General features: G+C 37.1%; 1 protein-coding gene across 2 annotated transcripts in view; it reads left to right on the top strand.

The window, feature by feature from the left end:
• The first annotated feature begins 2,495 nt into the window (after nucleotides 1-2,495).
• LOC106881588 (lysosomal proton-coupled steroid conjugate and bile acid symporter SLC46A3) overlaps nucleotides 2,496-27,794 on the top strand; it is a 55,922-nt gene continuing 30,623 nt past the window's right edge. Inside the window, exon 1 of one of the 2 annotated variants that reach the window (XM_052971753.2) lies at nucleotides 2,496-3,794. In XM_052971753.2, coding sequence (XP_052827713.1) covers nucleotides 2,645-3,794 — 1,150 coding nt within the window. In that variant the 5' untranslated portion in view covers nucleotides 2,496-2,644. Of the gene's footprint in view, nucleotides 3,795-15,340; nucleotides 16,513-27,794 lie in introns of those variants that run through there. The other variant, XM_052971755.2, reaches the window with a different exon arrangement.

The raw sequence follows: 27,794 nt of genomic DNA, 5'->3' as shown, positions 1-27,794 counted from the left end.
GTAAACTATGTTCCTTGTTTTCCCTTGTGGAGCATATACAAATAGATTTTTTGTTGCTGCCCACTCTTGAGCAGCCAACATACAGTTGTCCATGTGAGAAGCAGGGCTCTTCCAAGAGAAGACCAGCTACAGACAGTGTTTGACCCTGAGATTTGTTTATGGACATGGCAAAAGTCACACGAAGGGGGAATTGTAGTCTTCTGAATGTAAAAGGAATGTCTGCTCCTGATGGAGTAAGAGGAATTCTTGGAATAAAGACGTCATCCCCTTTTGCACATCCAGAAAGAATGGTAGCCTCGATAACGTGTGACATCATTTTCTAAATAATGCTCATCTGTTATGTTCGGGTTAAAATTTCATCAACATCAAAAATATATGAATTTTCATGGAAGTTATGGCCGTTATGCAAAGAATATAATTTCCAAATTTCATAAAGATCCATTCAGTACTTTTGACGTAGTTTTGGATAAGAAAACAAATGACTAATGTGTGTGTTTGTGTGCATGTGTATGTATGTGTGATGGGTGTATATATGTATAGATATCTGTATGCATGTATATATGTATATATGTGTACATATTACATGTACATCTATATATATATATACATCTACACATATGTATACATATACATGTATGTATAGATCTATATATATATATATATATATATATATATATATATATATATATATATATATATACATATACGTGTACATCTATATGTAAACATATACATCTCTCTCTCTCTCTTTTTCTCTCTCTCTTTCTCTCTCTCTTTCTCTCTCTCTTTCTCTCTCTCTTTCTCTCTCTCTCTCTTTCTCTCTCTCTTTCTCTCTTTCTCTCTCTGTGAAAGTATGTGTCACTACAGTATCGAAATGTGATTGTTTCAGTTAGTGGAATAGTTTCATTTTTAAAGTGAAAGTATTTGACATGAGTGTTTTTGTTTCACTTTTGAAACGTAATACTTAAATAGTGGAGGAGATATTATGTTGCCGTGTGCTCGAACTCTGCAAGAAGTTAATAACTTTTTTGGACTAAAACACAACTGGAACCCTAAGTAAGGCATGTGTAAAATTTGAATGAAATTGGTTGCGTAGTTCTCGAGTTTTAGGGATTCACACAGACAGACAGACAGACAGACAGACAGACATTCTCATTTTTATATATATAGATACATACATACATACATACATACACACACATGTATATGTATGTATGTATATATATATGTGTGTGTGTATTGATGTATATATTTATGAGTGTGTCCTTGTGTTTGTGTTTGTCCCCCACCATCACTTGACAACCGATGTTGGTGTGTTTACATCCTCGTAACTTAGTAGTTCGGCAAAAGAGACCGAAGAATAAGAACTGGGCTTACAAAGAATAAGTCCTGGGGTCGATATCCTCAACTAAAAACCCTTCAAGGTGATGTCCCAGCATGGCCGCAGTCAAATGACTGAAACAAGTAAAAGAATAAAAGAATATGCAAAGAAAGGGAGACGGGGGAAAAAGCTTTATCGAGCAAGAACACAAAAGGTGAAATATAACACTTAACGTTCCAAAATTTGTATGAAAGGGTGGAGTGTAAGGGTCACATAGTTGTACCATTCAAACCAATTTCTATTAATAGTATTCAAAATCCTGGTCTTTTCCAAAATATCAATCGAATTACTATCTTATTGGTTGATTTATGAAATGGTTGGTTTTCTAAGCAGAAGTGGGAAAACCCAGAAATTCAAGTCCAACTTGTTTCTACATACACCTCACACTCACCCCTGACTTTGCAAAAGTCAACAAAGTAAAATAAATAATATATTTTGAAATTTCCGTTCAAAATCATTTTGCTTTTATTACGTAGCATTTTTTTTTACACCGGTCTTCTCTTCATAACCGAAAGAATTCGATAAAAGGAAAGGGAAGGAAAAAAATATTAAAAAAAAAAAAAATTCATTTCATGATGATTAATACTCTGATTACATATCTTCTATGTATCTATGCATGCATGAGCGCGCGCGCGTATGTGTGTGTGTGTGTGTGTGTGTGTGTGTGTGTGTATGTGTGTGTGTGCGCGTGCGTGCGTGCGTGTGTGTGTTTATGTATATATGTATGTATGCATGTATGTAGATATGCATGTATGTGTGTGTATGTATGTATGTATGCATGTATGTATGTATGCATGTATGTATGTATGCATGTGTGTGTGTGAGAGAGAGATAGAGATAGATAGATAGAGAGAGAGCGAGAGAGAGAGAGAGAGAGAGAGAGAGAGAGATAGGGGATGTGTGCTCGGAGTGTCTGTACAGATGTGTGTGTGTATGTGTATGCATGAATATATGTATGTATATATTTTTGTGTGTATATGTATTGATGACAAGACATGAATATGTACATATTACTATATCCTTTATCTACTGTCTGTCTGTCTGTCTGTCTGTGTCTCTCTCTGTCTCTCTCACACACACGTATATACATATATGCATGCATATATGTGAAGATATACATACATACATACATACATACATGCATGCATGCATACATATGTATATAACGGAAGTCATATCGGCCAACAAGCAGACACCTATCAAAGCTAAATGAAAACAAGTTAAATACTGAATATAACTTTAATAAGTCTACTCTAAGACACAATGGCTACAGAAGAAAATGGTGCTGCTTCCAAGAAACAACTACAGAGATCAGAATCTTTAGTGGAGAATGTCAGCTGGCGTCATTATATGTATTTTGTCGTTCATATACTCCAGTCGTGCGCCTCGGCGATCGGTTATCCTGTGATAACGCAATTCCTTTATGCAAAAATCAATAAGGAGTACCTCGAAGAATCGAACATCACAATCGATTCCAGTGATGACGATCACTTACGCCTAGGCCACTGCTTCGTTAATAAATCTTTGCCTGGTTATGCCATCCAACAGCAAGTCCAAGCTATCAATGCACAATGGCTGCAATGGTTTTCTCTATGTTATGGAATACCAAGCATCATTACGGTCCTTATCGCTGGATCATGGACCGATGTTCTTGGAAGAAAAACAATATTTCTTCTCAATGCAATCGGACGCATGATAAAATACGTTATATATGGTATTGTGATGAAACTTCACCTCCGTACAGAATATTTGATATTAGGATACGTGACAGAAGGTTTTTCTGGGAGTTATTTTTTGTCTATTTTGGTAACATATGCCTATACAGCAGACATTACACCAAAGAACGAAAAGCGGTCATTCTTTCTTGTAGCATCAGATAGTATTTTCCATGTTTGTTATGGATTGGCAAATTTGTCTGCCGGTTATTTCATTCGTGCAACAGGATTCTTTTGGCCGCTTGTATTTGCTACATGTCTCTCAATATTCAGTTCGATTATCTTCATACTTATTGTTCCAGAAACCGTGAAAAAGGGAACTTTTTCAGATCTTTCACCAAAGAAAAGCATTCTCAGAACGCTAACATTTTATGTTGGTAGCAAAAATAAACCTAAACCCAACAAATTGAAGTTCTGGCTTTGTTTGTTAGCTTTTGCAGCATTGTCACAAAGCGTTATTGGAGAATTTGATATTGATACACTCTATGTCCTAAATTCGCCTTTCTGTTGGGATTCTGTAAAGATTGGAAACTATGGAGCAGTCGCGTCATTTGTAATACCAGTCATAACAGTGATTTTCATGAGGTTGATGCAATGTTGTTTACCTGAAGCGTTCATAGCAAGTTTTTCACTGCTGTTTTTTATCGGTCGGTCTTTTGTCAAAGCTTTCAGCACTGAAGATTGGCAACTTTATTTAGGTAAGTACGTTGAATTTATTTCGAAAAAATTTTCTCTGCATTTCTTTTTGACGAAAATTTCAACAAATTAACTTTACAGATAAGTCTGAAATATATATCTGAAATATAGAAGAATGAAATATATCTGCTTCCCTCTGTATTATTATTATTATTATTATTATTATTATTATTATTATTATTATTATTATTATTATTATTATTATTATTATTATTATTATTATTATCATCATCATCATCATCATCATTATCATTATTACTATTATTATTATTATTATTATTATTATTATTATTATTATTATTATTATTATTATTATTATTATTATTATTATTGTTCAGTAGTTTTATTTTTATAACGTGCTTTCACTTCACTACCGAGCGCAGCTCTGTGTGCCTTGGGTATGTGCTGTGGTTTGCTGTGATGCTCTTATGGTTACTGTATTGAAAGTGTTTTGCGTAGGATGTGTGCAGTGCCCAGTAGTGCAATTTTCTGTATGTTATATATATTTGTAAGTCCTGGTGTTTTTGTTATGCATTTGTCTGAATATTTTTTTTATTATACCTAAGGCACCTACTATGATAGGAATTGTTACTGTTTTTAGATTCCACATTCGACTTACCTCTATTTCCAGGTCTTTGTATTTTGAAAGTTTCTCCATTTCTTTTAGGGAAACGTTGTCATCTGCTGGTATTGATACATCAATTAGAAAGCATTTTTTTTCCTTCATGATCTTTGACAACTATATCTGGCCTATTGGACTTAATTTCTCTATCTGTGTGTATTGGCATATCCCAGAGTATGGTTGCTTTCTCGTTTTCTGTGACCTTTTCTGGTGTGTGTTTATACCATCTTTTTTCTGTTGTTATTCCATAGTGTTGGCATAGCTTCCAGTGTATATAGGTCCCAGCTCTGTCGTGCCTGTGAATATATTCCTTCTTAGCCAGGACTGGACAGCCAGAGATAATATGATTTATTGTATTATTATTATTATTATTATTATTATTATTATTATTATTATTATTATTATTATTATTTTCGTTGTTATTGATGCTTTGACTCAAGGTATTCCTGATTGAGATTTGTGATCAAGCACAAGTATCCATCTTTTCAGCGATCACATATTTCGGTTTACCTTATCCAATATCCATTTTTTCTCTCTCTCGGACAATAGTATGTACTTTGGGGTGTGTACTTTGTGGCATAGCTTGAGATCTGCACCCCCACTCCACCCCTGTGCAGTAACCACATTCTTCCTTAAATGTAACATACCTCCGACTACAACAAACACACGTATAGAAAGTGACTGCCCCGTGTGGTCTGCACATCCAGCTCTACTCCACCGCCACTGTTGTTCTACATTTAGCAGATCGAGTGACCAGCTAAAAATAAATATCTCTCTCAATAACGCATGTTGTTCTGAATCGATTATCTGAATCCATTGATGTTTCTACATATAAACTGTGCAACCTGAATTTGTTCAGACACATAAAGCTGGTTGGCTTATCGAAGTCCTCAATGTAGTCGTTTTGTGTTGTCCCAAGTTAGTCCTCATCGAGCAGTCCTATTACACGCTTATATATCAAAAATTGTTCTTTCCAGTTGTATCGTCTTTCCGTCTAAACACGTACAACACTGAATACTCCGACATGCATTGTTATATTGCGTGTATGCAACAGTGTTATATTGTATGAGGTGCGACATGAGAATCCGGGACACACTGCTTTTTCGATTTCCCAGATCATTCCTGTATACTCGTAGATTTATATAAAGACTACAGCGCGGGTGAGCGGGATAGATAAGTCAGAGCAGGCAAGTGCTGCTCTCCTGCACATTCTGACGGTGATATTCAACTCAGTACAGTTGATATTGCAGTTATATCTGCGTGTATGTGTTTATTTTTATATGCTTTTAAGGACTAAGTGGGAGAGGGGTGGTTTTAGAATTAACAAAGGCAAGGTTTGACCTCAGCAACAAAAATCAAACATTCACTGTATCCAAATGCAATGATAGCCGATGCGGTACATGCCGATCAATTCACACCGGCCCATATATGAACACAAAAACAGGAAAATATTCACCAATGCGAACATGAACTGCAAAAGTAGAAATCTAATCTACTTCATCAAATGCCCTAATTGTGAAGAACTGTACGTTGGCCAGACAGGTAATGCACTATCGGAACGCTCACGGGTGCATCGACAACAGATTAAAAACCCAGAAGTCCGCCAAATACCACTGAGTAACCACCTAGCAACATGTGGTCGTCAAACTTTTATTATATTTCCATTCCATAAACTTTACAACCGGAATGAAATTGAGAGAAAATGCAAAGAAAAAGACTTTATTAAGAAATTCAAATCCACTCTTAACAAACAATGATTAAATTTATCTTACTTGGGGTTTAAAAATCTTATCCCTATAACTAAAACACAAAAAAATCTCTCAAATGTCATCATTTCTAAAAATAAACTTGGCATCATTTCTAAAAATAGCCAAACACCTACTGGAGTGTAAAAATCTTATCCCTATAACTAAAACACAAAAAATCTCTCAAATGTCATCATTTCTAAAAATAAACTTGGCATCAATTCTAAAAATAACCAAACACATACTGGTGCTGTCCAAAGGAATAGGTATAAAAGACAGAAAACCAGCCAGTCTATTACAGTCTGTTACAGTTTGTCAGATACCGGCCATGATGAAATACCAAAAGGTATTGAAAATACGTATTAGCCTTTATATATTTAATCCTTTATATTGAACACTCACTATTTCATATATTCCATAAGACATATTCCATATATTCAATAAGACATTCAGTACTTCATTTCATTGTACCATCCATTTTTATATTATATATTACATATTCCATATTCTATATCCCACATTAATTTTACAAGAATATAAATAAAACATAAAAAACAGACAGAGTTGGAACTCTTTTAATAAAATAATATATATACATATATATATTTCACGGTGGTGCATCAGCATGGCCGCAGCTCTAAGCTGAAACTTAAAAATAAAAAAAAAAAAAAAAAATATATATATATATATATATATATATATATATATATAACGTCCGTATATGTAAGTATACTGTTTATATACATGTATTTGTATTTATGTACTTGAGTATATTTCACTGATGAAGGCAGAGCATTTATGCAAAGCCAGAAATCCAGGATTTGAAATTATCTTATTATTTTTACTGGTTTATTTGGTCTTCGTCTTCGCTAATCGTGCCTTGCGGACATTTATTGTGGTTTTGGAGTTAGGATTTGACTGCTATTTTTTCAGCGTGGTGGTATCTCTTGATACCCTGTATTATAATTTTAAATAATTATTACCTTTGATGGTTTTTATTCCCATGCTGACCACTTGATAAGATCAATATTTTAAATACCGATCTTATCCTTATTTATATATATATATATATATATATATATATATATATATATATATATATATATATATATATATATATATATATATATATACATACATATATATATATATATATACATATATATATCCACACATACATACATACAATCATACATGCATGCATACATACATACATACATACAAAAATATCCTGTTAGTGATGTTGAAATTCCAATGAAGGAGCCTTGGATTTAGGTTAGAAATCGGCTCTTTCTCTATTGGCAAGAAATCTTGAAATAAAATTGAATAATGACATACATACATCTCTCTCTCTCTCTCTCTCTCTCTATATATATATATATATATATATATATATATATATATAATATATATGTATGTATGTATGTATGTATGTATGTATGTGTGTATGTATATCGTCTTCTCACACTTAATTGTAGACTTTCTCCCTTCCTTCCTCTGTTCTTTTTCTCTCTCTCCCTCTCTCTCATTCCCACACGTGATCGGAGACTGATTTTCTATTTTCTGCCTTTCGGCCATCGGACGTTTAGTATGCTGGTCAACTTTTTCTCCTCTATTACCAGTTCTGCTTTTATATCCATTTGAGGATTTCTTCCAGGTGTTAATCCATCATTCTCGCGTTTGGCCCTAAGGCCTTATTTATTGTCTTCGTCTATCGTTTCAAATTACTTTTCTTTACTCTCGTACGTCTACTCTGCATTATTTTGTCTGCTCGAGCCTTAATTCTACGCAAATCTTGAGGGTGCTGCCGACATACGAAGTTCCCAGTCTTATCGTTAAAGGTACGAAACAGGGTATTAGTATTCGGTCGATAACTCATGAAGAATTAGGCTCCTTGTGTCTGTCCTACGTGTACTTTTGTAGTATTTAATGCATTTTTCATTTATATATATGTATGTATGTATGTGTGTATGTATGTATGTATGTATGTATGTATGTGTGTGTGTATGTATGTGTGTACGAAAATCCACGGCTGTCTCCCTGTTATACTATTTTTTTTTTACACCGAGTGATATGCAAGGCAAGGCATAAATAATGGTCATTGCATATTTCTTTATTGTAGTAAATTTGACTTGCAGCTGTTTCCAGTAGTCATTATAGGTTCGTTTTTGATTGGTTTAGTCAAACGACCCGTTGATCTGTTGAGAAAAAATGACCGACCTAAAGAATTAACACTACTTTCATCAGAATCATTTCTGGTTATAAGCAAGCAGAACACTGAAAGAAATGATATAGGCACGGGAAGTGAGGTGCGAAAAGAAGCAATAAGTATAAGAGTGGAAGAGAGATAAAGAGGAAAGGGGGAAGGAAAGTGATGAGTTGGAAAAGAAGGATTAAAGGGAAGAGAAAGAAAGAAAAGAAGAGAGGAAGGAATAGAAAAGAAGAGGCATGCGATAAAATAAGGGACAAGGGACAGTCATAAAACCATTATGTTTGTAATTGGAACATTAAACTCGGAAACATTTGCACTCAAAAGCACTTCCACTCATCTTATACTTATTACCTCTCTTCGCTCCCCTCTCCATGCCTCTATCATTCTTTCAGTGCTTGCTTATAAACAGAAATGACTGTGACAAAAGAAGCATTAATTCTCTAGGTTGTTCAGTTTTACTAACCAACCGATGCGCCGATTGAGTAAAAAAATCAAAAACGAACCTACAATGACTACTGGAAACATTTGTAATTCTCTATGTTATGACCATTATTTTATGCCTTCTCTTTATATATATATATATATATATATATATATATATATATATATATATATATATATATATATATATATATATATATATATATATATATATATGGGGATGGTCATATTGCCAGTTTAGCCAATAAAAACACACGCACTGTATATTTCATCTATATCATCCATCGATATATAATTGTGTGTTCGACCGTGTGACACGTTTAAATAAAAGGAGTCCTGTTTTTCCATTCGTCACCATTTCTCCTTTTTGAGTTCGCACGGTCGTCCCTTACAATTGGTGACCCCCGACGTTGATTCGTTCATACAGCTCTTCTGATCTGTACAGCCAACGCGAGCCTGTTCACACAGTTTCCCTTACAACTGGTGACCCCCGACGTTGATTCGTTCATACAGCCCAACTTGAAAAGTTCACATAACTTTCCAAAAAATGGTGACTGAATGCCAGTAATAGACCAACCGTTCTTTAAGTCTTTTTCACTACAATTTTTTTTCTTCCTTATTTCGTCTGTTTGCCTTCGACAAACCGACTGGTGCGAGGCTAGTGTAGTGAAACTACCTCCCGCCATTAGATACAAACTACTATCGCCATTACATACAATCTTCCTTTAAATATAAACAAACGCGAACGTAGGGGAAAACATTAACCTTGTCATCACGTGACTGATCATTATTCGAATCGGCAACTTCTTCGAACCGTTCCCGCCAGAACGCAAACTGACCAATCACGGCCCCTAATAAGGTCACGTGATAGAGTATATTTCTACCATCTGGTGAGCCAATAATTTGTTATAAATAGCTTTAACTCGGCGGCCAAATTTGTCTCGGTCCAGTTTCTCTTTGAGAACTGTTCCGTGTACCACTCGACAGCAGCAGCAGTTCCAGCGACCACTTCAGCAGCTTCGTCCAGCCACGATGACCTCCGCCGTCGCCACATCAGCAACAAGAGTCTACGACTACTATCCAGCATCATTGTCATGACCAACACGATTACTACCAAACAGCCTCTACACCACCAGCGTCAACACGACTTACTATGTACACCAAACCAAACCTCCGCGGCACATCTCTCTCTTCGATTCTGTTAGGTGACTCAGCTTCACCACGGTAAATAAACAGACAAGAAATTCTCAGCCAGCGACGAACATCTGTATAACAAGAATCACGGCCCGGCATCGATGCCACGACATCACAACTAGTGATCAGCTCTGCCAAACTCAGCCAACTCACTTCACATACAGATTCATATTATTGTGTACCCAAGAACTGGTATAATTGTTCACGTGTTATTGACTCTCTTTTTCTCTGCTGTAGTATTTCTCATACACACATGTATCACTCACATACACACTTTTCTTTGTATGACGGCCTGTCTTTGATTATGTTATTATATGTCGCATTCACACTCTCACACAGACATACATCTTTAACACTACAATAAATATCTCTGTTATTCATCTAATACGGTTGTGGTCTTTCATTACTGATCATCTATGTTATCGTCGCATAACATATCATATATATCATCCATCGATATATAATTGTGTGTTCGACCGTGTGACGCGTTTAAATAAAAGGAGTCCTGCTTTTCCATTCGTCACCATTTCTCCTTTTTGAGTTCGCACGGTCGTCCCTTACAATTGGTGACCCCGACGTTGATTCGTTCATACAGCTAAAAAGGAGAAATGGTGACGAATGGAAAAACAGAGGACTCCTTTTATTTAAACGTGTCACACGGTCGCACACAAAATATATATATCAGATGATGATATACATGATATGTTATGCTACGATAACATAGATGACCAGTAATGAAAGACCACAACCGTATTAGATGGAATAACAGAGATATTTATTGTAGCGTTAAAGATGTATGTCTGTGTGAGAGTGTGAATGCGACATATAAGGACATAATCAAAGACAGGCCGTCATACAAAGAAAAGTGTGTATGTGAGTGAGACATGTATGTGTATGTGAAATATTACAGCAGAGAAAGAGTCAATAACACGTGAGCAATTATACCACTTCTTTAGTATACTATAGGAAAAGTTCTGTATGTGAAAGTGAGGAGAGGCTGAGTGCGGCAGAGCTGATCACTAGTTGTGATGTCGTGGCATCGATGCCGGGCCGTGATTCTTGTTATACAGATGTTCGTCGTTTGGCAGAGCTTATCACTAGTTGTGTTTTGGCTTCGATGCCAGGGCCTTGAGGACAGACGTTTATCGCAGGCTGAGATCTCTTGTCTGTTTATTATCGTGGTGAAGCTAAGTCACCTAACAGAATCGAAGAGAGAGATGTGTGCCGCGGTGGTTTAGTTTGGTGTACATAGAAAGTCGTGTTGACGCTGGTGGTGTAGAGGCTGCTTGGATAGATGATGCTGGATAGTAGTCGTAGACTCTTGTTGCTGATGTGGCGACGGCGGTGGTCATCGTTGGCTGGACGAAGCTGTTGAAGTGGTCGCTGGCTACTTGTTGCTGCTGCTGTCGTGTGGTACACAGAACAGATCTCAAAGAGAAACTGGACCGAGACAAATTTGTTGGGTATGGGTTAAAGCTATTTATAACAAACTATTGGCTGCCGATGGCTTCAGTTTAATACTCTATCACGTGACCTTATTAGGGGCTGTGATTGGTCAGTTTGCGTTCTGGCGGGAACGGTTCGAAGAAGTTGCCGATTCGAATAATAATCAGTCACGTGATGACAAGGAATGGGTTCTCTACTACGCTCGCATTTATTTATATTTAAATGAGAAGATTGTATGTAATGGCGATAGTAGTTTGTATCTAATGGCGGGAGGTAGTTTCACTACATATATATATATATATTGATTACTGGTGAAGGCCGGTTTATAGGGTTACCCTGGGTTTCTCGCCATAAAGGGTACCTTTATGGCGCATGGGGGAAACGATACAGATGCACACAATGCGTGCAGGAGCAAAAGTGTGGCATGCTGGCGCGTTGTAAGGGGCAAACAAATTTCTCTATGTATACGTGACCGACACAGGGTCTTACGGAGGCGAGTTGTGTCTACAAGGGCGCAGGGACCATGAAAAACAAGCGAGAAAGGCATGTATGATGCATGAATGTGAGAGTGTCAGCATGTGTGTACGTATGAAAAATGTGTGCAGATGCGTGTGCAAGGCTAGGCGCCGAGGAAAGTTGCATGCGTGTGTATATGTAACAATACGAACATTTTCAAAGTGAACGAAAAAAAGTACATGCAAAATATGAATAATGATATAGAACATTCAAAAAGAAATGCTCATGAATTTAGCTGTTTTAGTGAAACGAGTCGTCGCGGAATTTGTGCATCGCGGAATGTGCATCACGGGATATGTGCTTCGTGGAATATGTGCATTGCGGTATATTGCATCGCGGAATGTGTGCATCGTGGAATATGTGTAACTCGTAAACAAATGAAAGTGTGTAGTGCAAACAGAACAATAAAATAAGCAAAAATGACAAACTTAGCTGAAAATAGTGTTCTTTGTTAAAAGTCTACTGCTGAAAGTGAAAAGATGTGCATGCAAAGAAAAAGAGTTGTTGAAAGTCTATGTGAGAATCTTATGTACGTGCAGAAGTTCATAGACAATGCAGGGTTTGTACGTCGGGGCGAGACGAAAAGCGTGTGTGTACCGAAAAGGTTGCATGTGCGGGCTTCCGTATTTTCTTCCAGTTAGTTTCTGGGCATGTAGCTGTCAAAATGTTGCGCTTATAGGCTTTCATGGTCGGCGAATTCCTTGTGCGTCGGCAGTGTTGCATTGTGGGTGGGGTACCAACACCATGCTTTGATAACCTCTCTCGAACTGGCAAGACCGATCGGTAGCACAACCAGGCCAGGGATTTCTGGAAGTTGTCCAGATACTTCGGCCCGAATGTTCTTCCGAACGGATTGACAAGCTGGTCCCCATCGAAGCCTAGAGTCTCCTCCAGGATGTCGTCGGACATGTGCTCTACCAACCCGCTATAAAAATCCGTAGTGGTAGCCCCGCTGTCGGTATTGCTCGCTCGGGAGAACAGAGCGAGTGCATGTCTGCACTCCCTCTGCCATTCGCTCATTTTCGGTCTCCGCGTGATCCATGTGCCTACGTCCCGCAGAGACGTCAATTGTGACAGGAAAAACTTGACATGCAGTGATCACACCCGTTCACCATCTAGGTAGAACCAGAGATAGCTCAGCTTCAGCGCATACTTGCGTATCATCAGCCAAGGCACCCCTAACCCACCCTTTAACGGTTTCTGGCAGCAGATGGAGCGCTTCACATATGGTGGATTCCCATTCCACAAAAAGTGGAAAATGATTCGTTCCAGCTTGGTCATCCACACACCGGGGAAAGGCACAACGGTTAGGCGGTAAGTTATCACAGATGCTATAAACATCTGTGCAACCTCGGCCCTCTCTAGCAAGGATAGCGTCCTCCCAGACCAGTTCTGGGTTTATGGCCGTCGCTCCACTTTTTCTCCATCTGGAGGTCCGGTCCAAACCAGACCCTGATCAATTTAACCGGGCCCTCCATCCAACGTCCCACGACGCTGTTGGGAGGCATATAATAACAGCAACCATTTGTACGCATTGTTTTTGCATTTATTTTTTTTTTTTTGCTTTGGACTCTCACAGATGCAGCCTGGATTCTAACTGTTTATTTTTACCACCACCACTACTACCACCACTGCTGTCACTGCCACCACAAGCAACAACCCTTGCCTCAAACCCTAACTTATCTAATATTCTTGGGATTCATTTATTTTTCAGGCATGCAGATGTTTACTTATCGCTGAATTGAAATGCCTACTTAATTTTCGACCTTGTCATTTTTCAAATTTGCATGGATGTAGTTAGATTTTTGTAATATGCACACAGGCTGCTATTGTGTTACGCAGCATCCTGTATGTCATCAGTTAAGTGCTATCCTACATGATGTATAAGCAGCATCCTACATGGTAATGATAGTCAGTATTCTCTGTGATAACAGTTAGGCAGTTTACTATAGCGTAGCACATTGGAAGCACTTTATATGGTAGCAGTTAGCTTACCATATGATAGGCATCACCCTATATTATAACTAGTAGGTTTCACAAAATATAAGTTAGATATAGTTAATAATAGTTAGACAGCAGCCTATATAATAGGTAGGCAGCACCGTATGGTAACAGGTAAGCAGTACATGATGACTTTGGCTTATGGAGTTCTTGTTTTTATTGTTATCCAAAACCAGCTAGAAGGATAGACATATTATTGAGAACAATAGATTTCGTTGCTGGTACCTGTTATCCCTATTCTAACTTTTGGTGAAATAGAAGAGGTTAGAAAGGCCAAGTGACGAAGACATTATTCTGCTTAGTGAAGGCATCTGGTAGTTTTATGTGAGTGATAGCAGTTACATTTGCCAGATGCCTTCGCTAAGCAGAATAATGTCTTCGCCACTTGGCCAATGTAACTGCTGTCACTCACAGAAAACTACTGTTTTACCGTGAGAAAAGTGCCGTTGAAGTGTTAAGTGAAATTTGGCTATTGAGGATCGAATCCACGCTATGCCCGCACGAAGCCACTACATATATATATGTAGTTGTGTCGGTCAAATTTCAGTTTCACCTTTTAAAGTGGATAATATTACAAAAGATTGTTTTGGGCTCATTCCACTTATGAAATTATCCTTGGAATATAATCAAAATTAAACACAATCATTATGTAAAGGTGTCACTGTGTGATATAAGAAAAACCAGGGTTCAGGAAAGAATTCTGCACATTTAATAATTACCGAGATACCGTATGTACTCCAGTTTTACCTCTAAAAGTTTGAATTATTAATAAAATTTTCGAGATTTTCGAATCCTGTATTTGTGTACTTTTTCGTAACTTACACCGGACGAACCCACTTGTTGTCTAAACTTAGGAAGTCGATATCAGATTATCAGTGAGAAACGGGTAGTATTAATTGTAGGGCTTTGTCTTCCCTTGATATTTTGTCGTTTCTTATTTATTTTATTTTCTCACTCAAATAGATTTATTGTTTTCACAATAAACTACTTGACTCTTCTAGTGGCATTTAGTTTTACAGTAACTTTGTATTGTCTTTTGTTTATAGGTTTTCGAGAAATTGTTGTTTAATGCATTTCTCAAACATGCAACCTAATGCTTGTACGAAGATTCGAATTCACAAAGCTTTAGTTAAGGCACTGTCAGTATATTTTTCATCTTAGTTTATCTATCTGTGATATATCATATGCATCTATCTGTAATCAAACGATATTTCTTCGAAATTCTTTAATTTATAGGATTTTGCTATCTATCTCAGTAATCAAACACCAAATCTTAATTAGCAAGTCATTAGATGGTTTTACTATCTTCATATCATAATGAGTTTGCTATTTAAGAAAAAAAAAACATTTTGGATATTTATATAGTTTCGTACATCTGAAGTTTTGAACAGATAGCAATAGCTCTTACATCAAAATGGTAACAGAAGGAAAACCGAAGAAAATCGAACGACAAGATTCGCTTGTCCAAAATGTTACTTGGCGACATTATATGTTCTTCGTCATTCATATGCTTCAGTCAGTAGCTTCATCTATCGGACAACCCGTTTTAACGCAGTATTTATATGCTAAGATAAAAAACGAATATTTTATTGCACATAACATAAGTAATAATGGCTCACATCAGCGTCTGGGTCGCTGTTTCAAGAACGTTACTAGCCCGGGGTACAAGTTACAGCAAGAAGTGCAATCCATTAATGCAGAATGGATGCAATGGTTTTCTTTATGCACTGGCATCCCTAGCATCATCGTTATTTTCATCGCAGCATCCTGGATAGATGTTCTCGGAAGAAAAGTGGTGGTTGTTATCAATATGACAGGACATATGCTTAGATATCTTATGTATTGTCTTGTAATGAATCTGGAACTGGAAACTGCGTATCTTTTGTGTGGTTACATCATTGAAGGGATAGTCGGAGGACATCTGTTGAATATCCTTGTCACCTTTGCATACACAGCCGATATTACTCCACGTAATAAGAAGAGAGGATTCTTACTAGTAGTAGTTCATGGCATAACACATATCTGTTATGGGTTAGCTCACCTGGGGTCTGGCTATTTTATCCGAGAAACAGGATTTTCATGGCCTCTAGTATTTGCAATTTGTTTATCCGGAGTTTTGATAATTCTTTTTGTATTTATAGTTCCGGAGACTATGCCAAGAGGTAAACTCTCGGAACTTTCTTTAAAGAAGAGTATTCTACGGGTAACTGTGTTTTATACATCCGACAAAACTAAATCTGGGCCACATAGGTTGAAATTTTGGCTTTGTTTATTGGCGTTCGCATCGTTAAGTCAAAGTGTAATTGGTGAATTTGGTTTAGAGATACTCTACGAACTGAATGCTCCCTTTTGTTGGGATTCTGTTCAACTTGGCTATTATGGAGCTGCGATGTCAATAGGTATACCAATGCTATCCATTTCTATCCTGAAGATAATGCAAGAGTTTTTATCAGAATCACTGATTGGTTTTACTTCTCTGATCTTCTTCATCCTAAGATCTCTCATCCGTGCATTTGCAACCAAAACCTGGATGCTCTATCTATGTAAGTACCATATGTTTAATGTAAATATTTTCTGAACTTTAAGGAGCCTTGCTAAGTCTTGTTGTTCCACACGCACGCACACACACACATTATATATATTATGCATAGATATGTGTATATATGTGTGTGTGTGTGAATGTATGTATGTATGTATGTATGTATGTATGTATGTATGCATGTATGTGTGTGCGTGTGCGTACGTGTATGTGTCTATGTATGTGTGTATGTATGTATGTATGTATGTACGTATGTTCTCTCTTTATCTACTGCAGTCTGTCTGTCTGTCTGTCTGTCAGTCTGTGAAATTTCCCTCGCCTCAAAAATTCAGTCTTTGAGCAGTATTACTTAGATATTCGGCTATGTAACTAAGTTTGTCATTGATTGTGGGTACAAACAAGAAATTGCAATCAGTTTATGGAAGTTGTAAGATCTGTATCTGGATGACATGTTCATGGTCTCGATTATATCTGAGACAACCGGCGGTCTGCTGCAACCACCCTAACCAGATCCAGCATGTCACTAATCCCGATGGTGCCGCTGGTGAAGGCGGGTGGCCAAGTGTGTGGGCCTTGTGATCTCATCACATGGTCCACTCTAAACATAATCACGCGAAGGCCATCTGTGGCTCGAACAATAAGCCTCCCCGCTCCCTTCTCTAAGTCTAGTAACGATGATAAACTGGGCGACGGGAGGCAGGCTTGGTCAGCTGGAAACCCCTAGTCTGGAGATATACACTGGCGGCTCTTGCGTGAAGGTCGTCCTCATCCATCAGAATGAAGAGGCTCAATCACTCACTACAGGTTAACTTCTCGGATACGAGTTAATGCTGACAATAAAAGCCGTGTCACATCCTATGTCACACTGATCCTACCTGAGAATTATGTTAAGGTATACGCTTCTGTGGAATACTCAACCATGTTAATTAAAAAGCAGGGTACTTAATTCATCAAACAACTGAATCTTTATCTTCGAACGACGGAGATCCGTGACCACTGTATATAGTTAGCTTCTTTGTTTAATTTCTTTGAATTCTTGCTGTAAAGAATGGACTGGCTTCTAACAAAGACAGACAGCATTATCATTGGGCTTCAGTTAACAACAACGACAAAGTGATAACAGTTGAATTAGAAAAGTCTTGCGTATTTTCAATCTTCCCTAACTGACTGAATTGTGAATTACTAACCTTCACAAAAATATACATCGGTTGGATAACTACAAGCCCAGATAACTACAAGCCTATTATGTTTATATCTTGTGAACGTTCTTGAAGGGTTGTCTCTTCTACTGACCATGCTGAAGATAGTTGTGGATAGCTGCTTATTCGACATTTTCAGTAACATCTGGGAAATGTAAAGGCTTTACTTCCGTTCGTCTGTCCGTCCGTCGTACGTACGTTTGTATGTATGTATGTATGTATGTATGTATGTATGTATGTACGCACGCACGCACGCACACACGTACGTACGCATGCATGCATGCATCTATGTATGTATGTATGTATGTATGTATGTATGTATGTATGCATGTATGTATGTATGTGAATATTCATGTACCTATGTTTTTATACGTGTTTGTGTGTAAGTCTGTATATGCATATATGTGTACCTATGCAAGAATGTATGTATGCCTTAATGTATATATGAAGTATATATATGTATATATAAGTGGATGGATATAGGTATACATGGGTGTATTTATGCATAAATGTATATTTTAACAAGTTTCTCCTTCTTCTTCTTCTTCTTCTTCTTCTTCTTCTTCTTCTTCTTCTTCTTCTTCTTCTTCTTCTTCTTCTTCTTCTTCTTCTTCTTCTTCTTCTTCTTCTTCTTATTATTATTATTATTATTATTATTATTATTATTATTATTATTATTATTAGCATCTTCTTTCAATTCTGTTTCCATTTCTTGCCGAGTGTCTTCCTGACACCTAGGGTAGAGAAATGTACTGTATACATTGGTAAGCCATTAAAACAAACACACCAGATTGCTCATTTACAAAGACATGTGACAGTAAAAAAGACAGAGAAAAAGGAAAAAATATATGATGTACCAGTTAACACAATCTTTTGCACTTCCTGCTTGGATGTTAATCCACGGATCATTCTTAGATAATTTTCAGTTCCTTATTTGATCATTCCAAAATGCGCCTATAACCACTGGTATTGTAACCGTCTTGAGATGCCACATCTTTTCGATTTCGATTATTATTATTATTATCATCATCATCATCATTATTATTATTATTATTATTATTATTATTATTATTATTATTATTATTATTGAGTGAGAGAGCAATGCATGCCATCAAAGTGACACTGGGGTAAAATATACGAAGCCCATTATATCCATCATGACTACCCGTCTGATAAGGGTACATCAGGCACATGCATCACAACTATATGTGCGCGACATGGTGATCTCATATCAAGATAAACAGCGCATGACTTCGCAGGCGGGACCCAGTTAGAATTTTCTTCAGGTCGAGTAGCCCATCCCGCTCAAAAGGTCCCTGAATAAGGTTTGTTTAAGGATGTTGAGCAAAACATCCATGTTTCCCAAGGTGAATTATTCAAACCCCAAAGAATTCCTCTCAACACATGGCTTTGATGCTCCCCCACTATTTCTGCTCATAATCAGAGATGCACATATCGTCAGCCACCAAGGGACATGCTCAACTGGTTAAAGTCAAACAACTGACAAGCAAATCTGTGGTATTAAGCAGAATATTTGCTGTAGCCCATCTTTTATACCAAGACAAAACAATGTACATGATAACACTTCCAATCAATTAAGATCAGAAGCCATGAGAGCCACTGCCTGGTACTGCATCAGGGCATTTATTATTATTATTATTATTATTATTATTATTATTATTATTATTATTATTATTATTATTATTATCATGATGAAAATTCTTTTTGCTGGGTTTGATGGCAAGTGTTAGCTGTCTACAACCAGCTGACAAAAGTGACATTTATTTACTGATCATACTTCAAGAACTCTGCAGAGGATTCTTGCACTTTCAGGCAATGATGATTTTTGTAGCTGTTCTATCTTTAACATTCGTTCCAATCTTTTTGAGCCAAGTTGGTTGTTGAGCACTAATACTTCCAAGTGATACTTCCACTGATACTTCCAACGTGAAGTTGAGGCGTGATATGGCCTCCTCGATTGATCTAAAATTCGTCCTCTTTTCAACCTATAAAAACTGCTTAGCACCCATCTCAGCCACACGGCCTCAGGTTTTCGCGCAGACAACCTCGGGCATTCGCGTAGACCATCTTGAGCACTCACAGAAAGCAGGCTGCTAAGACCATCTCGTGCCAGAAAGCGACTTTGGACATTCACACATGATGTGCCATAGGTAACCTTCAACAAGACAGCGCGGTTCTCTCCTCGAAGTAAATTATGTCCAGCAATAAATATGCTAAAAGTTAAAAGTTAGTGAGTTTGCTTCATTTATTACACACACAGCCGGCTAGACCACACGACGATGGTCTTCAACAAATACAACACACACCAACAAGCAGCCACTACGACAATGGTGACCAAGCACTCATGTGACATGCACATATTTATATGTATACATATAAATATACGTATATATATATATGTATATATATATATATATATATATATATATATATATATATATAAGTACGTATTTTCATGGACGTGAAAGCACGTCCATCTCGTCAGCCATTATTTAAATGAGGAAGTAAGTCAACCTGTTACTCAATAAATACGTGTTGCAGATGAAGTGGTCATTAGTATTGGTAACACGTAAGTGAAAACTACGTGGGACAGTAAGATATGCACCAAAATTAATTGACAAAGGAAAAAGTTACCTATCACAGATTTTATTCAGCTTCTGCAATTTGTGTTTCACACTTCGTCTCGTTATGAACAGTACGCGAAGTCTGTAGTAGTCGGCTATTTTCGGGATGATAATAATGTCAAGGCTTGTGCAATGTTTGCGCAGTGCAATGTTTGTTACTGAAGGTGCTGGCAAGTGACAGACATGAAACGGCTAGGAACGAAAAAGGAACTGTCAGCCAAAACACTCGGAGAGGATTCTAATTTGTACCTGTTTGAAAGTGGTGGTGCATCTTGTCCACCACCACTAGGTCCGATCTGTTATGCTCTAGCACCTGATCTGTTTGGATTGGGAAATCCCAGAGGATTTTGCAGGTCTCCGACTCCGCCACTCTCTGAGGTTTGTACTCATACCACGTCTTGCCTCTCACTAGTCCCCACTTTTTGCAGTTTCCGATGTAGCACTTTCACTACCTCATCGTATCGTAAAATATATTATTATGTTTAACTTTTGCTTTGTATTTGTACAAGTTGACTTCAAGTCTCACCCAGTGACCCCAAGAGACAACAAGTTAGAAGATCAAGTTGGTGTTATCACTAGGGTGCCATATATTTGGTTTTGCACAAAGTTTTGTACTAGAGAATGTCTAAGAAAACATAAGAAAATTATAAGTTTGTTCTAAAATTTGGGATTACATAGACAGTATTTTACGAAGGATATGGGCAGTTCTCATGAGCACCGTTTTTTGAATTCCTTCGATTTTTAGATTTCCTGGTATCTGAACTAGGTAGCAATCAGCTCCTTTTGCTATCATTCCTAGGGCACCTATGACAACAGGTATTGCTTTTGTCTAGAGGTTCCACATTTTGCCAATTTCTATTTCAAGATCTTTATACTTGTTCAGTTTTTGGTAGGTCTTGACAGACACATTTATGTCGATTGGGACAGTTATATCGATGAGGAGGCATGATTTTTGTCTGAAGTATTTCAATATAATGTCTGGCCTATTCGCATCTATCTTTTTGCCAGTTTGAACGGTGAAGTTCCAGAGGAGTTAGATGTCATTTTCAAGCACTGGAGGTGGATTGTATTTCTACCAGTTTTCATCATGCGGCAGGTCCAAGTCATTGCAAATTACCCAGTGAATATACTGTGCGGCTCTATCATGCCTGTTGAGATACTCTGTAGGCACAAGAAGACTGCACACGGAGACAACATGATCGATGGTTTTATTTTGTTGTTTACATACACATGTTGGGCTACTACCGTTCTTTAGTATGTTGGCCTGGTAGCTCCTTGTAGGCAGGCATTGACCTTGATTTGCTATGATAAACCCTTCTGTCTCTGATTTTAAGCCAGAAGACACTGACCCTTGATGGGTAAAGGCTTTGTCAACATCGGCATTATTAGTTTTCTTTAGGTATCTGTCATTGAGAAGTTTTTTTCTTGCCATTTATCAGTAAGAACATCTAAGGCAACAGTTTTAGCACGGGTTTTCATACGCTTAGCTTTTTCTGTGCTTGCTTCCAGTACGTCTAATTCTGGATTTTTTGTATTTGGAATTCACTTAGATATTTCTTTGCCTGTTTCGTTACTGAGTGTGATGTTTGTTTTCATGCTTTAAGACAAGTTTTTACATGCAGTCATCAAAGTTTTAGTGTTTAGGCCAACTGTGGCAATCTTCATTGTTAATTCCAGTTTTAAAATTCCACTGCCACTCTCTCACATACAAACATACTCATACATGCACACACATACACAAACACATACCTAGAGAGAGAGAGAGGGGCAGATAGATAGACAGACAGTAAGAGTCAGACAGTCCACAACGAAGTTTTCACCTCTCTCTCTCTCTCTCTCTCTCTCTCTCTCTCTCGTCCTACCTGTTGCTTTGCCATTGACTGGAATTGTTTTAGTTGTATCTTCAAGCTCTTTCTCTCTCACTCTCTCTCTCTTTCTCTCTCAGATTTTCTCTTGCTATTAAAACAATAAATGTCCAAAATGATTCAGTGTTTCAACTGAAAAACATATACGAATGTATTAGACAGTTTTTGTTTAGGATACGGTATCCAATATTTGCTGTGGTTGAAAACACAAAACAAACACCACCTTCCTTTGAGTTACCACTCACTCCTCTCTCTCTCTCTCTCATATATATATATATATATATATATATATATATACGTCTCGAGTTCTAGCTGTAATTCAAAGGGGTCAGCCTTGTCATATTCCGTGTGAGGTTGAATCTCCCTGAGAACTACATTAATGTAATGTAGGTCTGTGGTGTACTGAGCCATTTGTGAGTTAATTTTATCCTCGTGTGCTAATGAAAAGTGAAATTGACATCCAATATTTGCTGTGCGCATGTATCTATGTATCTACTTCTCTTGCGATGAACGCCGTCACCACTCACTGTCTCTTTCACTCTCTCACTTTCTCTGTCACTATCCCTCCCTCTCTCTCTCTCTCTCCCTCTCTCTCTCTCTCTCTTTCTCTCTCTCTTACTTCCTCTCTGTCCTCCCTCTCTCGCTTTGTCACTTCTTTGAACTAGGGCTCACATAAAACAACACAAAATGACATGACACATAAAAGACAAGACGAGACAAAGATACAATAGGGATCTTTTTTAAAACGGGGGCCACATTTTTCATTAACGAAACACTTTGAAACTTGGAACACTGGTAGAATGTGTCATATAAAACATCTTTTTCTCTTAGTCTTCTTAAAAAAAAAAGAAATCCTTAAGTTATTCCATGTTAAAGTTGTCGTATTTCTGTAATTTCAACCAATCACTGACGTCCATTCAGCCGATATACATTAAGTGCCGACTACATAAACAAACGATTCTGAAACAATTCTATCGGTGATAGGGTTAGGGTAAAACAGCAAATTTAAAAAGAAAAAAGCAAATAAAACGAAGAAAGAAAAAAGAAACTGAAAAAAGCAAATAAAACGAAGCTATGGCTTAATCAGCCAAAGGAGTAAACGTAAACAACTGAATACTTGTCAGTGATTGGTTGAAATTATCGAAATAAGACAATTTTTTACATGAAATAAATTCGAATACAAAAATATTTCTCTGTTCTATAACACAAAATAGATATGTATACGAAGTTTGAAAGTCTTTCGGTACCAAAAACACTACGTAAAACATTAATGAATAATGTGGCCCCCGTTTTAAAAAAGATCCTACAATAGTAGTAGTAGTAGTAGTAGTAGTAGTAGTAGTAGTAGTAATGATAATAATAATAATAATAATAATGAGAAGAAGAAGAAGAAGAAGAAGAATACAATTATTACTGCCTTTGATTCTGATTATATTAATATTGGTATTATTTGTATTTATTTTTGACTTTTTCTTTAAATTCCTTTATCGATATTACTACTAATTTTGAAATTTATAATTGCTGCTGCTGCTGCTGCTACTACTACTACTACTACTACTACTACTACTACTACTACTACTACTACTACTACTATAGCGCCGAGCTGGCAGAATCGTTAGTACGGACAAAGAACTTAGCCGCGTTTCACCTGTCTACAAGTTCTGAGTTCAAATTCCATCGAGGTCGATTTTCTTTTCATCCTTTTGGGGTCGAGAATATAAGTACCAATTGAGCACTGGGTCCGATGCAAGCGACTTACTCACTCCCTTAAAATTGCTGGCTTTATGCCAAAATCTGAAATCATCATAACCCATCATCATCATCATCGTCGTCGTCGTCGTCGTCGTCGTCGTTGTTGTTGTTGTTCTTGCTGTTGCTGTTTTTGTTACTTATATCTAAGGCGGCGAACTAGCGGAATTGATAGCACGCCGAGCAAATTGCTTAGCGGCATTCTGTCCGTCTTTACGTTCTGAGTTCAAATTCTGCCGAGATCGACTTTATCTTTCATTCTTTCGAGGTCGATAGCATAAGTACAAGCTCAGTACTGGGGTTGATGTAATCAACTTACCAACTTCCCCGAAATTGCTGGTCTTGTGCCAAAATTAAAAAAATCATTATTGTTACAGGACAAAAATTGTACTGGACAAAACCTGTACTATTACTGTAATAATGCGCAATTTCTTTGCATTTTGCCGAGAACTAGTGAATGTAGGAATTTTTTGTTCATGCAGATAATTAATACCTGATAATTTATATTTTCTTATCAGATAATTACGTCACATCATTAAAGAAATAGACATGCAATGTAATCAACGTTATTATACGCATTGTGTGCAGCGTATGTCCCGAGAGCAGTCTTATCTTTCCTCCACCCTATCACACATCTTTGTCATGCTCTATTACCCTCTCACTACATTCTCCCTCTATTCCATTCCCCTTTGACAACCTGACTGTTCTTATATAGTATATAGAAGGGCCTCTGTCTTTGTGCTGTATTTTTGCCGATTAATGCCAACGAAAGGGGCCAGCATCATTTGTTCACATAATTGAGTATTACGCTCATGTTTTCTGTGTTCCTACTATTTTAATATATATGGTGCATCTGATATATATATATATATATATATATATATATATATATATATATATATATATATATATATATATATATACATAATTGAGATTCAGTCGAATTAGGTACTTAAGTTGAAGCACCAAGTCAGTCTGGTATTATCCACATAGCTCGAAGTAAGGTGAAGAAAATCAAAATAAGCAACAGGATATCAAGTAGTGATGCAGTATGATTGTGCCATCTTCAGCTGCACAAATAAATATTTATTTATTTGTGCAGCTGAAGATGGCACTGCATTTAACTTGATGTAATGATTGCATTGTTCAATTAAATGGAGTCGCTTGAAACGGTCGTACTGCATCACTACTTGATATCCTGTTGCATATTTTGATTATATATATATATATATATATATATATATATATATATATATGAGAAAATAAAAAAGGAAAATACACACACTTTACATAGAAAAATAAGGGGAGGTAATTGGTTATCGTTATTATTGTTACTGTTGTGGGCAAGGGAGATAACTGTTCAGCTTTCGGTAAGGGGAGAGGAATATATATATATACACACAAAAAAGTTTTTAAAAACTTGTTTAGTGAGGGGATTTATGTACAGTGATGTAATCATGAATTGAAATATGTAAAAAGATAAAAGTTTTTTCTACTTTTGAAGTCATTCACTTGTAAATATCATCACACACAACATGGACAAAAATTTCTTCTTAAGAAAATACATATTCAAATAAGTAAACCTTAATATCATGAATAGCGAAAGCGAAACCGGTCGATATAATAAAAATTATATTAAAACTATGTAAAGTGTGTGTATTTTCCTTTTTTAATTTAATTTTCCTTTTTTAATATATATATATATATATATACGGGGTGTTTAAAAACAAATTGATATCATTTGAGATCTAAATATCACAAAAACTACATAGTCAAAACAAATGAAACTAAACAGGCTTAATGTTGAGTAACATAAAATTTATTCCTCCAAATTTGAATGAGAAATCCAAAGGTTAGTAGATTCCATGAACAATTTCACAAATGTTCAATATGCGCACTGCTTGAGACACGGCACACGTCAAGTCAGTAGTCCAGTTCCTTCCAAAGACACTGCAGCATGTCTTGGGTAACAGTCTCCAGTGCGGTAGTGATTCTCTGCTCGAGTTCCTCTAGGTTTGCAGGAATAGGTGGGACATAGACCAGGCCCTTCACATAGCCCCAGAGAAAAAAGAATTGCAAGGTGTCAGGTCAGGTGAACGTGGCGGCCATTTCAACAGCACATTGTCTTCATCATCAGCACGCGCGATCCGTCTCCCTCGCAGATTGTCATTGAGATAAGCCCGCAGAGTCAGCTTCCAGTGAGGTGGAGCCCCGTCCTGTTGAAAAATGAAGTCTTCATGTTCATTTGCAATGAGTTCATCCATTAGCAAGTTCTGAAGCATTTGCAGATAAACATTACCGGTCACATTACCCTCAAAGAAAAATGGGCCATGAATATGCTTCTTGGAGATGGCGCAGAACACATTGACTTTTGGTGAGTTCCTCTCATAAGCAACTGTGGTATGGGGATTTTCTTCGCCCCAAAATGCAAACATTATGCATATTGACTTTGCCATTCGTATGAAATGTGATCTCATCACTGAAAACAAGACGCTCTTTGAACTCGGCTTCTTCAAGTTTCTCTCGCATATCAACACCGAATTGTTTGCGCTTTCCCTTGTCATCTGCCGCTATGGCCTGAACGAGCTGCAGCTTGTAGGGTTTCATTAGCAAGCTTTTCTTCGGGACGCGCCAAACTGCCGTTGGAGAAATCCGGGTTTTGCAGACTTGTTATTCTTATGGACTTCTTGGGGCTTCGCAAGAGCTTTTGTCGAACCTGCTCGACCGTCTCTTCCGATGTTAGTGGTCGTCCAGATCCTTTTATCCTGCACAGGCAGCCTTCCTTTTGAATTTTTTGTGACATGTCCAAATCTTCATTGCCTTTGGTGACTTTTTAGAGAACTCTCTCACAAATGCACGCTGCACAGTCTTACTCGACTGTGTTCGAACATACTCCAACACACAAAACGCCTTTTCTCTTCTAGTGAATGCCATTTCTATACCTGAAAAGATAAACATTAAATTTTGACCTGTTTCTACATATGCTGTTAAAATTTGAAGTCATCTGAAGAAGAACTGGCAGTTACTAAGATTGCGAAATGATATCAAATTTTTTGAAACACACACACACACACACACACACACACACTCTCTCTCTCTCTCTCTCTCTCTCTCTCTCTATATATATATATATATATATATATATATATATATATATATATATATGTATATTAGGTTTTCCGGAAAGTTCTGAGCGTTTTTAAGGTAAATCTTTTAACGCTTCATTGAACACGTCTGAAACGGAACACAGTTAAAACTTTGGAATTGCTTGAAGTAGTAGTGCATCTCTTCTTTGTTCCTGACTAAAAATAAATTTATCTTTCATTAGGGTTGCCTTTATTGACATTTGAAATGTATAATCAAAAATTTCATATTTGCGTTATAATGCTGCAAAAACTTGCAAAAACGTTTGTGAAGTTTATGGTGATGGTGCTGTAGATGAATCAACTGTTCGAAGGTGCTTTGCAAAATTTAAAGCCGGAGAGTTTAGTTTGGAAGATGACAGTTGCAATGGAAGACCTTCAAAATTGGATGAAGATGTTTTGAAGGCAAAAATCGAAGAAAACTGAAATATCACGACTAGAGAACTTGCAGAGGAGTTGGAAGTTTCTAAAGGTACGGCTCATGAACACCTAGTAAAGCTAGGATACATTTCTCGCTATAATGTATGATTCCCCCACAAACTCTCAGAAAAGAATTGTTTGGACTGGTATCCCGTTTGTGATATGCTTTTGAAACAGAATGAAAGCATGCCTGTTTTTAAACAACTTGTGACTGGAGATGAAAAATGGGTTGTGTACGAAAACGTAGTGCGAAATAGATCCAGTA

Source organism: Octopus bimaculoides, chromosome 11 (genome assembly GCF_046866305.1).
Source record: "Octopus bimaculoides isolate indiv1 chromosome 11, ASM4686630v1, whole genome shotgun sequence".
NCBI classification, from domain to species: domain Eukaryota; kingdom Metazoa; phylum Mollusca; class Cephalopoda; order Octopoda; family Octopodidae; genus Octopus; species Octopus bimaculoides.
The sequence above is the reverse complement of the archived record's forward strand: the minus strand, read 5'-3'. Positions and strand labels throughout refer to the sequence as shown.